The sequence below is a fragment of the Varroa destructor genome, unplaced genomic scaffold, assembly GCF_002443255.2.
Source record: "Varroa destructor unplaced genomic scaffold, Vdes_3.0 BEIS01000002.1, whole genome shotgun sequence".
Lineage (NCBI taxonomy): Eukaryota > Metazoa > Arthropoda > Arachnida > Mesostigmata > Varroidae > Varroa > Varroa destructor.
Window position 1 is genome coordinate 27,095,837 of NW_019211455.1, and position 16,224 is coordinate 27,112,060.

General features: G+C 39.7%; 1 protein-coding gene across 2 annotated transcripts; it reads left to right on the plus strand.

The window, feature by feature from the left end:
• On the plus strand, positions 1-8,432 carry LOC111244583 (syntaxin-like). 2 transcript variants are annotated; one of them, XM_022791828.2, is made up of 6 exons: positions 1-916; positions 1,064-1,581; positions 5,782-6,036; positions 6,177-6,338; positions 6,709-6,909; positions 7,221-8,432. In XM_022791828.2, exons 2-6 carry the CDS (start codon positions 1,414-1,416, stop codon positions 7,353-7,355), a joined length of 921 nt encoding a protein of 306 aa, XP_022647563.1. In that variant the 5' UTR covers positions 1-916; positions 1,064-1,413; the 3' UTR covers positions 7,356-8,432. The 2 variants fall into 2 exon arrangements, with proteins under 2 accessions (XP_022647563.1, XP_086837417.1); XM_086981291.1 differs by lacking the exons at positions 1-916; positions 1,064-1,581 and adding an exon at positions 4,912-4,968.
• The last annotated feature ends 7,792 nt before the right edge of the window (positions 8,433-16,224 follow it).

Here is a 16,224-nt window from a genome sequence, read left to right on the forward strand (position 1 = left end):
GCTAGCTCGTTGACCCTCTCGGGGTGTGTTCGAGACGGCGGCCAGCGCCGACGACATCCGCTAATAATCGTGGTGGGCTGCTGGCTAACGTGTAGAGTTCGGCAATTACTTCATATACGTTTGGTAATAATGCCACCGCTGCCACTGTTGTTATTGTTGTAGTTGTCGTTGTTGCTATTGTTATTGCTGCAGTTGATGCGAAAGGAGAAATACGTGCTGCTGTTCAACTAGTGTGATTGACTGCCGCTAGAGAGCAGTGGGACTAAGTATCGGACTCCGGCGTCTTGCTCGATGTATGAATGAGAGCAGGCGTCATCGATGGAGCCTTTTTTACAGTATGAATGACTTGTCGCTGCTGCTGCTGCTGTGTCTACGGGTAAACGGGTGTTCTCCGCGATTGAAATACTGAAAAAAAAAAAGAAAAAACGGAATGTACTATTATTACGTGCACGAAGGCTACGGCGGCTTCTGGTAGAGTTCAATCGTGAGGCCATCGAAATATTCACGGAGAAAGCAATGGGCCTCGAAAGAAGTTACGGCACTGCTCCCGTCGAACAAAATAACTGTGGTATTAACGATGCAACTGGTTCCGGCTGCGAACACTTGTCAAAATCGAGCATCTCAATAGTGTGGAACAAATGAAAAGAAGCGAAACAAACGAGTACACCTATTTGAAGAATAGTTGAAAGACTTATCTATTTCATGGATGAGTGTATCTCTCTTAGCCTACATTTCTATATCTAAATGGGCGGCAACCATTGAAGAATCATCCGTAGCTGTGCTCCTTTTCTGACTTTGAAGTGACTCAGGCGAGCGACGTTTTGCCGTCTGGTGTTGTTTTTACGTCATATACGCTCTATATACGTGCAAATCTATGTAATAGCTATTCCAGTGGCAAATGGCTAAGTGGTACACAGTAAGTAGCATATAAGTGAGTGGAATATTATAAATTGTCGCTTATGGCAAATTATAATTGCCGCTTTATCAGTCAGGAACGGTTGCTGGGAGCTGGGTATCATCCCGTGTGTTTGTGTGTAAATGTTTTCTATTGATTTATTGCCAGTTAAACCCAATGCTGCGGAATCGAACTGTTAAGCGGTCAGGCCGCAAATCCGGTTATAGCTGATAATACAAGTTCGCTGAACGGGCAACATCAAACTATCGGTTGGTAGACACATCGGCAGGAATCGTTGAAGGTACCAGTTAAGGCCAGCGCAAGGCTTCGGTTACTGACTGTGGTCAGGACACTTCATAGCCCTGTTCTGATGGACGTCAACACCAACTAGCTAAATTTGCTGCCATCGAAACGAATTTATGTCCTGATTGAAAGAGGCGGCGTGTGTTCCAATGCAGAATTGACACCATCGTAAAATCAACGTTGTAGCCATTGCAGAGTGACCCCTTTCCATCAAAATGCCTCGGGATTTATTAGCAGAACTACAGAGCCGGGCGGCCCCCGTCAATGAGGAGGATGAGAACAAGAAGTCAGCAGAAGTTGAAGAGACGGTCACAATTGAGATTGAAAATAACAATCAAGTGATGGTCGATCAACTGGGCGACTTCCGGAAGAAGGCTCAACAGGTAAACGATTGGTATACAAAGCTTTTCTGTCTTACTGCTATATTCAAAGAGGTCATATGTTTTTGTGTATCCTTTTTTATCATCTTTATGGACAATTATATGACAGTTATATATTAATCTATAGCACTAACGGTAAGCCAAGAATATTGATATATCAAACATATTACATCTGTATTTCTATAATTAGAACCTGCAATATGGGTACTATCTAAATTGGATATGAGCAAGTGTGAATAGAGAACCTGTTAATGGCAGTAGGAATCATTACCTAGGAATAACCAAAGTGTAAACCAGTGCGGACAGATATATACAATTATAAACTCCGTTGATCTGTGTAATTATTAGCCAGTAAGTGGCGTCGAAGCAAAGCTGACTTGCGGCGTCCCATTGGGTAATGATACTGATGAGAAACGTTTATAGAAGTAGATCGACAACGGAAGCCAAATCATGATGCGTTTGTCGGCCTTAAACTGTTCTTTTTTTTGCTGTCACCAACAAACGATAGCTATTGTGAGTGCATTTGATACAGAATTTTTTCTTAGGTGCTCTACAATGCCCTTTAATGGCGACAAGAATAATATCGCATGTGACCGTTCGTCAAGCACAGACGCGGCCCACGAAGAGGACAAAACATAAGCAGGCTGTGCTTGCAAAATCTAGCTACGACTATACGAACGCCTAGCGTCGCCCAGTAAAGCCAGCCAATGTTAAATGTTATTTTGAGCTTAAGCTAGATCACGATGAATGGCTTGCGAACGGCTCGAAATTACGGAGCAATAACAGAAATAGTATCCTGGTGTTTGGTTAAAAGGCCCAAAATACGGCCTAATAAATTTGATTATTTGCAAGAAATAGTAGACGAGTAAGTGTCGGATATTCGCGTGACAGCAGTGGCTCTTCCGCATGACAGCTGATGGCCCTTATTTGAGTAAATTCGTCTGACGCGCCTTCCCTGCTAGTTTTTAGCTCAAAGCAAGCAACTATGCGATCGAGCTAGTTGTGTCTACGTTTAAAATGTCTGTAAAAAAAACTAGATTGTGGCATCCTTGTCTGTCCTTCTGTAAGGCTCTACTCAGGTAGAACCGGTTTACCTTGACAAAGCACGACGAACAAATATGTGACATAAGGCCGTTTGTTGCTTCCTCAGCAGCTTCTGCAGGAACACCCTGTTATGGTCCAACTGGAGATATTACTGCCAAGCATCCACCGATCTGTGCAATCTCAGATTATGATCGGGCCAGAGCGATCGGTCCCTCCGTGATAGCTTAGTGGTGACATATTTGCCTGTTTACCTTAGGGAAACGTTGTGGTCTAGGTTCGAATCCGGGCATAGATGCACGGCTCATTTCGCACTGAGAGCTAGTCAACCATCTGATGGAATGCGCAACAGTGGTACCGGATGTAAGACTCGAAACATGAAGGACGGTTAGCTAACCGTATCTTTTGTCTGACAGATTTTAGCGCGTGGTTCATCTAGAAATACAATTACATTAATAATAAAAAAGAAAAAAAAAGGACGATATGCTTTTGCCATGGGAACACTGGTACATACAAAGCGAGATGGAAACATTTAGCCGTAGCTTTTGAGACGGATTCAGTAGTGTGTATACATGTGCATGGACATGAATTGAACGTGGGCATCGATAGACGTGGCGGCCATGCATAATGGATGAAACTTTTCTAGATATCTAAAGGATTAGATATACCAAATCTCTAATAGGTACATTTTCAATGAGCCTAGACAGCGAGTTCTAGTTTGAAGCCAATTAATGCTTTATCCGACACACAAGTTCTCAAGGATGAGCAAATTCTTTGTCGAACGATTTGAGATTTATCGAATCAAAGGAAGTATGAAGAAAGACAGAAAACATGAAAACGGACTATCGAAGCTTAAGTTCCTATAGATTATGCAACAAATGCTATATCAGCTTGTGCTGTTCGAATTCAATAATGAGCTGTCGTCTGTGTAACGTATGAGCAGCTTAAATTCGAAGTGTTGTGATGCGACATGGCCCGTGAGTCATGGTCAGTTTCATACGTCACTTACTGTAAACCCTTGCTCATTACTTTCTTTGGCCTTTAACTAAAACAGTTACATGAACAATTAAGTGGATTGTAAGCTAAAATCTAACGAAGGAGCTGTTTTTATATTAAGTGTTTGGGCCGGCAATAGAAAGTAATTCTCAATATAATTTCTTCCAATCAGCTACAGTTTTAAACGGCAAAGGTTCGAACCTGAGGAGAAACAATACTTCTTTTAAGCTAACCCATAGCGAATCTTTAATAATTGTTGACTGCATGCCTCAGGTTTGCGTTCAGGGATCATTTTAGCTATCATCCGTTAGTGTTTGAACTGCAAATGATCTGCGTAGAGGCTCCCGTTTATCTGGAAACGTATTAAGATAACGTGTCGTATGTTTACGATTCGTTGCGGGCTTAATGTAGTAAATTTTAGGCATTGAATTTAGATCTTTAGACATCTTAGACAAGAAAAAGCTAAGTTTCCCTGTGTTCTGGCTTGTAGCTTGCCTTTTTAGGGAAGCTGACTTTGAACTCCGTGATCTGAGGCCCGGGATCGCTTATGTTTCGTCGGGACTCGAATAGCTATTTCAGGCTGCAAGCTCGAACCTCTCAGCTGAAAATAGTAACCGAAATTATTCCTTATATTAAAGAGTTCTTAACTTGTAGTGCAGCCTATGCCGATCCAAGTTGGTATGACAACAGAAGAACCTTACTGAAATGAACAGATTGACATCTCCTTATTATGATAGGATCACTGTCTACACGTTTATCGGGCGTATTCTATGATAATAGTATGAAGTAGATCAGAAGAAGTGAAACTCACATAGGAGAAGACTACGTGTGACATTTTTCAACGGCGAGATTTCTAGAATCTCTAGAATAGAGGAAGTCACCAGCTGCAACAAATTTGACTGAAAAGAAAATTCGATTAATTAATTAATTAATGTGTATTCAATGTGAGTCTCCTATTTCTAGCCTATTTCTTATTAGTAGATTTTTGAATAATTTTGAAAATTAGAATTATTTTAAAGTCTACTAATTGATTTGATGACAATGCTATGAGCAAAGCGGAACAAGATAAACGTTCTATATTTACCATAAACTTAATGCAGCGTTGTAATATACCGTTTAGTCATCGTTTCAAATGCGATAAAGCGGGCTTCGCGCTCACATGCGTTTTTGTTTCCAAGCGGTAACTGCGACTCAACTGCTCAATTGTATAAAATGATCTGTGAAAGTCTTAAGCCATGGATCATTTAGTCATCATAGTAACTGATTAATTAACATCATCTAAAGGCAATCGTTGTCATTCCTATCACGCGAATGTCAGCGGAAATTCGGTCGGACGCAGTAAATGCAAACTATGTAGATATCCAAGTTCTAGTGCTTTCTAGGAGAAAAACGTTTGCAAGCATCATTTTAGAACGATTTTTTACTAATGAGAGAATAATGAACTTCATAAATAAAGAAACCTGACTTTTCAAGTGTGCATAATGTCGGCTTCCAGTAAAAATATCTCTAAGGATGTTCTTCTAACAAGTACTCTTAAGTGCATTTGCTTTTTTTTAGCAACTGGATACAGCGGTTTCCCTTATTACTACGATACTATTCGTCAAGGCTGTTTTCCTTTATACTGAAAAACGTTGTTGTTTGAAAAAATCTGTTGGTGCGTCTAAATCTCTGCGTTGAAGTCACAATTGGATCGGTGTTTATAGAAGGGAAAATTTCACTTCGCACCTTTGAGAAATGCTTGAGCTTTGTTCGTCGTGTTCTGTTCAAAAAAGCAATTTCAAGCATATGTACATTATTATCTATGCCGGCCCACTAGTAGAGCTCTTAGCAAACAATATCTAATACAAAAAAGTGTAAAACTATACTGCTACTATTATTATTTGACGTCCAGTGAATTTTACCTTTGCGAGTTGGAACTAACCCTATACCTGTTTGCACTTTGTTTGAAATAATTAACATACAAATAAACTGCATGATATGAAATTGAAATGAGCTTATCGTGAATCTTTTTTATGCCTAGTTCCTAGCCAACAACTTGAAACTATCAATATTAGGAATAAAAAGTGCATTTTTGTAGCTTATTCTCTTAATGAAAACAATTACAGACTTAACTAATTAATAACTGCTGGTTTCTATCCAACGATAATTTTTTTTCTCTGCTTACAGGTACAGGACGACTTGGATCGGATGCGCGAACGTACTGATCATGTTAAAGACATTCATGCAGAGATATTATCGAGCCCGGACGGGGGGGATAGAAATAATGAGCTGGAAGACGTTATGGCCGAGGTGAAAAGGTTGGCCTCTCGCATCCAGGGAGCACTCAAAATGATCAAACAGAAGGCAGAAGAAGCTATCAATGAAAATCCCACCTCAGCGGTGTCGCGAATGAAGCTCATCCAACAGCAGACCTTGAGCAAGGTAGTTAAACTATCTCCTATCGCTGATTGTATGCGCGCTTTTACTCTTGTACGAACTATCAGCGCCCGTGTATGTTTTCCTTGACACCATGACAGCCTTTGACACTCTGATTTTTTATACTGTTGCCTTCGTATCCGCAGACGTTCGTGGATATAATGATGGACTATAATCACGCCCAGATGGAATATCGGGAAAGGTGTAAGGATCGTATCAAACGACAACTGTTTATCACAGGACAGTCTACTACAGACGAAAAACTTGAAGAGATAATTGAGTCTGGGAATGTCGATGTGTTCACGCAGGTGAGTTTGATTCACTTTCGTCCGGTCAAAATAACCATGCGGCCCTGTGGATTTTTCAGAGCGGCACTTGGTCACGCTGATACCTGTTAAACGTGCTGCATGATTACCATATGTCCTATATAGGAAAGAAGCATAGGTTTCATTCCGAAAACATAAGCAGTCTCAGAAATTTACTGTAATAATGAGCTGTACCTATATATCACTTAAGTTAATTGAAACTGAACATTAATTGCATGTATCCTAATTTGAATGGTCATCTTTTTGCAGCTACTTTGATCAAGCTCGTTTTTACTAACGGTTATGAATTTTCAATAACTATTGAGATTTATCTGCCTATTTCATCTGTATTAAATTGTCCTTTCTGTTTCAGGGTACCATAATGAAGACGGCGAAAGCGAAAGAGGCCTTAGCAGATGTACAGGCCCGACACAAAGATATCCTCCAGCTAGAAAAATCAATACGCGAATTGCGAGATATGTTTCTCGAGATGGCCGTTCTCGTTGAAGGTCAAGGCGAGATGGTCAATCGGATCGAGTACAACGTTGCCAACGCGCGTGATTTCGTTGAACAGGTATACGGACTGAGGACAGACTGGCCTTCCAATTGCCGCTTGACGCCCATACTTTGATTTGCATGTATATTAATAAATAGTTGATCTTCTTAGTACGTCTTCCCGAACCTTTAAGTGATATGCAAATCTCCTGACCTGTACTTTGGATAGAATCACAATATGGTATGAGGCGTTATAATATGTTATGCGTAGTTATGGTATTAATTTGCATATTTTAGGTTATTACTACAGGATTTAGATACGGTCGTACTGTGATATGCGATTACACACATGTGTATAACTATGATTAACACATTTAATTGTTCTTACAGGCGAAGAAGGAAACCGCACAGGCAGTGGAATATCAAAAAGCGGCGCTAAAAAAGAAATTCTGGCTTATCGCTATAGGCCTATCAATTCTTCTTATTATTATAATCATCATTTTTGTAGGAGAGAAGGTTTCATAGTCATCAACGTGTTACCTTTGACCACTCACGTAATCACGAAGTATGTCAAATAAAATCTAAGCAAGAAAAAGCATAGTAAAACGTAACGTCAGTTACGGGAAAAATCATCGCTTCTGTAGGAAGAGCCAATGGCAATTTTTCTTTCTTATCATTATAATTTATAATAATAACGCCTTTAGTCGTGCGAAAAAATAACGTTCGTTCGCATTAGTTCCTAGAGAGACCTCGAAATGATTCACCAAATGCTTACAGATAACTGTCAGTTTCAACTTAGCTTCCCATCAAGGTTACCAGTATGCAGAAGTGCCCTACAGCGAATCCGAATGATGGTATGACTAAAAACGTGTTTTTTTTGTCGCCTGAGTGTAGTAAGAATGCGTACGTGTTTAAATGAAAAAAATAAAAAAAAAAACACACTAAAGTGTATTATGTCGTAAAAGCAAAGTAACAACGAAATAACAAATTGTGGCCAAATACCGTTAATTAGGGACGCGATCGTGAGAAATCTTATCCTTCATTTAATACAGGTAATTAATTTTTGTTAAGATTGCCTAAGGCCAACAAACGGACATGTTCCAGTGATGACTGTCAATATTCTTAAAACGATAACTATATATATACAGAAAAAGTATCGAAATGCGTTTAGCTCTTTACGAATTATTTATGTAATAACTAGGATGAATGAGAGAAACAGACGAAAAGCAAAAGCTAACTAGAATAAATCACATGAGCCTTCTATGTGCGCTTATAATTGTCCACTAGTTCTTTTAGAGTAAATCTTTTTAATAAGATTTCTCTGTGATTTTTTTTGTCTAGCATATTTGTGCTTGATTGTAGGTGCGCGTAAGATGATTTGTTCTTTGTTTTTTCTTGTTTCGAACCACAAAACTTTTTCAAAGTACACAACAAAATCGTTCTAAACACAAACTTCAGAAGATTGTTCTGCCGAAAAACTGTCCTATTTGCTAGCCTGTCAGTTTTTAACGTCCTTATAATTTATGTCGATAAAACATGCTTGTGGGTTTTATCCATTCGTGATAACGTTACTTAATAAACGATGACCGTAACAAATGCACAGCCGAGAGTGTCTTCATGTAACTTGATTTTTTGCGAGGTTAAGGTAGCACAAATTACCATTAAAGCATTGAATGTGCAAACACAAACTAATATAGGCAAAATAGCATTGTTTAATTCGCATTACGTTACAGAACATCCGGGGGTTAACCGAAAGGGTTCTGTTTGGAGTAAAAGCCTTAAAAGTATGCCTAAAGGTCCGCTAAATACATCGCTGATTTTGAGACCATAAGCGCGGATCGTATAATCCATTCAAAAGGCCACGATTGCGACGATTCAGCAGCATTAGGTTTGGCAAGTTAGGCAAGTACAGTTCGACCTATCTGTAAACTATACTGCAAATGGCATCGCAGGACCTGGACGTTTTTTTTACCTAACCTATAAAAGTGCGAAGCTTCAATCTGTAGAATAGACTGCCTTGAGTTGAAGCAAATAACGTCAAATAACGTCACTACAATTGAACCTATGCATTATGAAGCTTCAAGGTGGTTTGCAAGGAAGTATCTTCGTACGAGTTAAAGCTCTGTAGATCGAAGTTCAATATCAGTTTAGTGAAGACAGATGCAACTGATCCGAGCATGTCAAACAAGAAGCGAACTGGACCGTGAAGGTTACTTATGCATAACAGCAAGCATCAGCGATCGACTTTACCATGGTTCGGTAGGGTGTCGAGCAGCGAGGCAGCACTCGTTCGTTGGCACAATTTGGAAAAGTCACTGGCAAATGGAGATATGGATGACACATCTGTTTCTCCAAATTCTAATATAAACTTTGTGACGACATCAATACGCAAGCAGCTCTGATTTTAACCAGTGTGTCTTCTCTTCGTGCATTTCAAATCGCTGCACATTGTGAGAAATGGTACCCTTTAGACTATGTTGAAACGATGTCTTCAACATAATCGTGAATTTTTTTGATACGGTGAATTTTTTAATGTAGATTAAGGCCTCTTGGAACCATTGTCTTTTCAAGCATACGAAACAGTACGGTATGGCAATATAAAATAATTCCAAGATATCTGACAATGATCACTATAGACAGTAACAATCGTTCACACTTAAATTCTTACATTTGCAAATTTCTAATACGTAGAGTTTACGTTACAACGATCCTTCCTTAGGACGACTGATAATTATCTACAAGCATAAGATTCAGACAATGCAATGCTCAGTAAACCTATAATGAGGTTCAACTACGGATTATGGTCGGCCGATTTTTTCTAATTTTCTGCAAGTAAGGATAAAACTATACTTCTGAGTACATCTCCTCAAAGCGTCGTTTGTGGTAATAGTGCTGGTTATACTGTTACTATCAGTTTGAGAGGTTCGATAGTCCACTACCATTACCGCTTTAATTTTTGATACTTTTATTATTAATTTAATTCTGAATACTATGGCGCACGACGTAGGCGGTGACACTGCGTTTTCTGTAGTACTGCCCAATTTTTTCGTGCACCGAGAATAATATGCCATAGAAAGAAGTTGTTCATCAAACACAATACCTTTCTGTTTTTGTCGTGTTACGGGTTCAGAGCTAATGGATGGTCGTGAGCTTGTACGCATGGTTCACTTGTAGCGACTTCGAGCCTGCGCACAGATAAATACCTGTTGTCAATGCTAATTGTACCCTAAATAGTGTCCATGTTATGGTCTTCAGAACCGCTGTCGATCTTCCCGAGTTCAGCCAGGATCCGTTCTGATCCTGCAGCAGGCTCCGATAAGGTAAAGCCCCGATAGGATGTGGAGTTCGAACTAAAGTCTTTAAAGCGTGGAAACCCAATTACGCGTAGAACGTTAACAAAATTAGATTTTTTTTTTGCCCAGGACAAGTGTCGGGAAGGGAAAGGTAGGTGAATAGGTTTTTGAAGCAGGGGCTCGATGAGGGAACCTTTCAAACAGACAAAAGTTTTCTTCTGCGCATCTTTTTGCAAATCATGCTTGGCAGGACATGGTGGTGTTTGGTACGAACGATCACATGGTGATGTGACGAGGCAACAAATACGCCATGCAAATTAAGTTATTGCTATAAATGTTGCATGTAGTTTTCTAAAAAACAATGCGACATTTACCGCTTGAATGCAGCTTTTTTAACTATTAATATGACTTAAATGTGTTGAGAATTCGCTCTCATCGAGTATAGTATGCTTGATGAAGTGAAGGTAATAATAGAAAAACAGCTTTCCTCACAGAGGGACCTCGAAAGGCTGACAGAATCAATGTTTCTAATAGCCCACTTGACTTATTTGAAGCCAATGCTGTGATGGATAACCAACAACTAGTATGCGTTTTAGGGCATCTTTTTTTCAGTGTCGCTAAGCTAACGTTGTTCGTTCCTGGGTCGGCATTTTTAATTTGGGACTACGCGGCTTTTATTGACTTGTATTTTGTGATTTCCACAACATCTGTGCTGCTAAAACTGCCTTATTAGCTTGCGGCGCTGTACGAATCAGTTGTTTATATTATGTTACAGATCGAGCCAAGCTAGTTATCAATTGTCTCAAAAGACGCATGAGTCTTATGCAAGTACGAAAACTGAAGCATCGTGCCTATAAACCTACTGCGCTAGCCTTCCGGCTACTTGGGCAGTCTGCGTGATGAATGCGATCACTGACTATTAATAAGGCAAAAAGAGCCTTGACCGCCCTCCGTAAAATAAGCCATAGCGCCTGACATATAGGGTAAAATATGGGCTTTTTGCAGACCTTTTTGTCTTGTAGTGAAGTGTCTATCTCCAGCTGAAAAAATTTGCCGTCACTTTTTAGGTGACCAGTTTCAAAAATTTGATTGGCTTTTTTAATAACAAATATTGGATTTTCCGGATATTCTAGCAACGACTTCGAACTGTGGCATTGCGCATAGGAGCTCATGACTGCAGCTAGCCATGGAGCTCGAATATAACTTCAGAAGGTGCGCTACAAGCCTAATATTAAACTTATTCAGAGGTGGGCTGCTACTTTGGTCGTCGCTAGGGGAATTTTACAAGAGATAGCCGTGTCTCACAATAGAGGGATAAGTGTGACACCTTCAAACCCGCAGTCTCATACCTCACAGGGAATAGATCTATCCTCCCTTTATCTTTCAGACAAGCGTAACAAGTAAGTAAATAAATAATAAAATGCATCGTGTAGGTATGTAGTAGCCATTTTAATCGTCACCATGGTAACGAAATATGGATCGCCAAACATTAGATTTGTATGACATCTCCTACGATGACGATGGCTACAATATGCCACAAAACTCCTAGTTCTCTTTTCTTGGATGACTAATATTTTTTGGCAAACAACATTTTTCAGCTCATGTACAAGATGTGAGTAGCCTTGGCCATTTCTCATAGACAATGGCATGCTAGCAGGCTATCGTCTACCGCTATCTATTAATAAGAATAGCAAATTAATGAATAAAGTAGGCTGGTGAATAAATTATTTACAAAGTGGATAAAATTGCGAATTTGAACAACTACCTACAGCAGAGAAACAAACGTTGACTGTGTTGAAAATGTTACCTGCCATGGAAAATGTAAATAGATGTAGGTGCCTTATCGTGACAAAAATGAGATCAAGAAACACAATAGGGACTATTCGGTGGGGGCACCTAGGACCGAGGAATACCCAAGGAGGTTTATTTACTTAGCAGTTGTAAACGTGAAGGATACTTCTGATGCAATGTTATCTTTTAACGTATTTCACTCGAAAAATTATTTTTATATTTTCTGAAGCATAATCAGGCCGGGCTGTGTCGCTTACACAGACTTTGCGGTCAGATTTGAAGTGTGTTTACTTGGGCAGGATGATACGCAGTGCCATATTGAGAAACAAGTGAGACGAACGTTGCATGGAGGGCTTACCAAACATGCTACTCCTCACTATTTTGTGTGGCTAGTTCAAGCACGTAACATTACAGTGGTGGCTTTTGGATTATTTGAAGTCCCCACCTCGTCGATACGAGAGAAATGTTCTTGCAGACGCACCGGCTCATTTCACTTAGCCACAATCGCCGCTTCGATGCTGTTTTTCGCTCGTTTGTTATAAAATAACGATGCATCTAGTTTTAACGTGTAATTATTCTTCGTAAATGTTTTGGAAAGAAAAGTTTATTTTCTCAAAACGATGTATCAGACAAGCAAAGTGTATGCGGCCTGGTCAAAGTCACTGTTTTTGTGAGATTTTCACAATTAGAAAAAGCTAGCAAAAATCGCACAGGTCAACGTAAATCTCACGGAAGTGTAACCAAATTCGGATTATTGCACTCAATGCAAAGACAAGCGTTACCGCTGATCTACTCTGAACATCCTGGCATGAAGCAGATGTGAGGAAATAAACATAGTCTATAGTGATTGCAAACTGGTTTCGGCTGTGTGCGTTGTTGTCATAGACCTCAGCTATGGCCTCCATTGCAATTAGCAGGGTTTGAGAGCCCCATCACTCACACGCCATTTGTTCTAAGTTCAAGCGATTGAAGCTTCCCGTTGAATTCAAAACGCCACTGGTTGCTTGCTAATGAATACTGTATGTGAAAGCGGTAACTGGAGGCAGCCAACCCGATTGAACTCGTACGACAAAGCAGGTCCGGTGTTCCGACGCTAAGACGACATGCACGCAAACAGAAAAACCAAATTTTCCGCTCTATATATTGAACAGGTACGCAGAACTCCAGCACGACAGTGCAGCTGCTATTTCGAGTGAGTAGATTATGCTATAATACACAACGCTTAATGGCCGTGCCGTAAAAAACCTAGGCAGCTTGTGCGATATCATGAAAAAGGGTGTTCTGCGAAATACATTGCACATACAAAGTGTACACAGTCAAAGATAGGCATTGTAGTTTTGTGTGCTTATGACTATTTGTTTTATTGATGTCCTTTCAGGCCAAAAAGGAGATAGAACGGGCTGCCCGGTACGAACAAGACAAACTGAAAAAACTTTTTCGTATTACAGGTTTCATATTAATTATTATTGTTTTTCTAATTATCCTTACTTTTGCATTTTCAAGTCTAATAAAAAATTACGGTTAATAGCTGTTATCCCCACAGCAGAATCTGGCCAGATGCAGTTGGGCCTAGGATATTATCATTTATTGAAAGTACGATTGAAATTGCAAGAAAACGATCCCTTAAATGGCCCGTTACTCTCTTGCTCCAGTTCGGCGTTTTATATTTGTGAAAGATTGGTAGACATCAGTAAGTCAAACATGAAAAGCGACCCAGGCTTTTCGAACAAAATATGTATAAATCATTATTTCGATATGTATTTGTATATTTGCATATATGAAAGAACCAGGCTCACATTGAATGACGTGCACAACCGAGGTTAACTTTAGGAAAACTAATAAAACGACCAGCATTATATGAAAAGCTTAATAATTATAAGGGAGTGGCTATAGCTCTATACAAAAAATTTATATATTCCTTAGCTAGGATCATAATGCCAATCATTTCAAGACTTGAAGGTAACTATTAATTAAAAAAAATCCTACACTAAGATACTCTAAAAGGAGATTGCGCCTTAGTTTGTTGCTATCGATGCGTCGATTTCGCGGGTAACAAATTTGAAGCTGTGAGCTTTTAATTCGTGCGGTAGCGACCGCGAGATCTGCGCAGCCGAAGTGTTATGATGAGCTTCCTTATAGCTACGAATTGGCAATCGGATCTTATTATAAGGAAGCTTATCATAATATATCTTAGTATGAGGAAGATTCAACTGAAGAAACAAAGTGCTAATGGTAGCTATGATCCCTTTTGCAGGTTCATTTACAGTTTAATTTTCTATTGATTGTAAGTTGGTTCTGCTTAGTTTGGCTAGAGCAGCATCTGTGTTTTGAGTTTCTCACTAGCTGCATGAAGCGTTTTGTACGGCCCATTGAGCTCGGGAAAAACGACTGTAACTCGCGCAAAGATTGAAGATCCTGAACATATAGAGATCTTCCACCTGCGTTTTTTAATGTAATTTGCCTGTATAAACGTTCAATTCGATTAGCTAAGTATTTCATATCACACGGTATGCCTGTTTAGAGAAAACCGATAAATATATAAAAAAAAAAAAGTAAATGTTAGTTTCTGTGCAATAAAAAACATGGAAAGACACTTTGACATTCGTTCATTTCGTGGAAATCCTGTCTACGAGTGAAAGTTGTAGCGTGACGTCCCTGACGTATGCAAGAATACTTCAGTAAGTAATCATGTTCCAGTTGCTAATTGAAGTTAAGAACTTGAAAGGACAGATTAAAGTTACGACGTATTCAGCGTATTATGGACAACGTTAGGATAGAATAAGAACTATAATAAGTTTCCAGTTCGCCCTAGGTAACCTCATAGCCAAATCAGTGAAACGAATGAGCATCCAATTAAGTAGCACCGGTGGTGTTAATTCAACCGCACCTTGCTGCGTCACCGTAAAGATATATTTGGGCTAATTCTCAATTTAAAACACCTCACAAATTCTACTCGATTGCTTCTTTGAAGACTACGATGATAGCCATGAGGTAAGCGTGGTCGGACTCGTCGCCGTGGAACCTCCATACGTATCTCTTGGACTCGATGTGTTACTGTGTGACGTCATGGCCTCCGTTTTGAAGTACAAAAGTTATTAAGAAGAGCCCTATAGTGAAAAATCCGCTCATATTACAATCTTCGTTAGCTTGACACTTGGGTAAATTTTCTTTTATAATAAGTCACTGGATAGGGTAATTGATTAATACAAACAATGGGTTAGGATACAAATATTATACACTTATTAAGAGCCGTATCTGTACTGATAGATAAAGAACTTGATTAAACATCACTTTCTGTTGGTTCTCTTTCCCGTACAGCTTTTTCGCCGTGTGAGGCTTGCGGCTATCAGGACTATACTTCCATCTCTGGACATTTCTATAGGCCGCCAACGAAAACGCGTCATTTGTGTGCCTGTTGCCTTAATCCTGTTCCGCCGACCTTTCAGCCGCTTTATTAGTCGCTCACTGATAGCTGGTGTTTCGAGTTGGCGCACGATGTTACGTGCAGCATTCAGTATAGTCCTCTATTTACTCATCTTGAGTTGCGATCTTGAAAAGTGTTACAGTATTAAAGAGGCTTGCTTGTGTCTACGTCTAATCTATCGGATGGAGCACCTTTCCAACGGCTTCAATTCGATGTCTCTTAACGGTTTTAGTCGTGTTTAGTGAAGAAGTTGTAGTCAAGATCGGTTTCTAATTTCCAATTATTCAAAGAAAACGCGGGCTATTTGAATATCTACACAATTGGAGCAATTCTTTTTGCAGTTCTCTTTATTAAGAGCTCGGTCCGTGCTAATTAGGGGGGTGCTTGCCGGGTCACTCTTACCCGTATTTCTTTCGTCTTGCCGGACCGGTGACACCTTTCTAAGCTGCATTACGTTTTCTGCCACAAAAGGTGGAGTAGTTTAGTTTAGGTTTGGCCGTGCTTATCTTGAGGTAATAATTAATAATCTTAATTGCCCAGGTTTTTCTCCTTGACCAAGTCCCACATCTCCTGCCCTTTTTAGGTAAACCGTTCGCAGATTTTCGCATGACGGCCGGAACGAAATGGCATGTTTATACCTTATGCCTGCATGAATAGTTGTGCATTTTCGGCAGTTCTAATAAATAAAATAATATACACTTGTCGAAGACTTACGGATCAATTGACTCAATGAACATCTCTTGGCTGGCCAAGGTAAATTGCAGCCGTAGTTCTAAGCATATTGTAAACACAGGCGTGATAAACTAGGAAGTATCACAATATTCATCGAAGTATGTTGACCTACAGTTTTATCAAGCTTAACAGCCTAGCATGAGTAAGCAGTGCA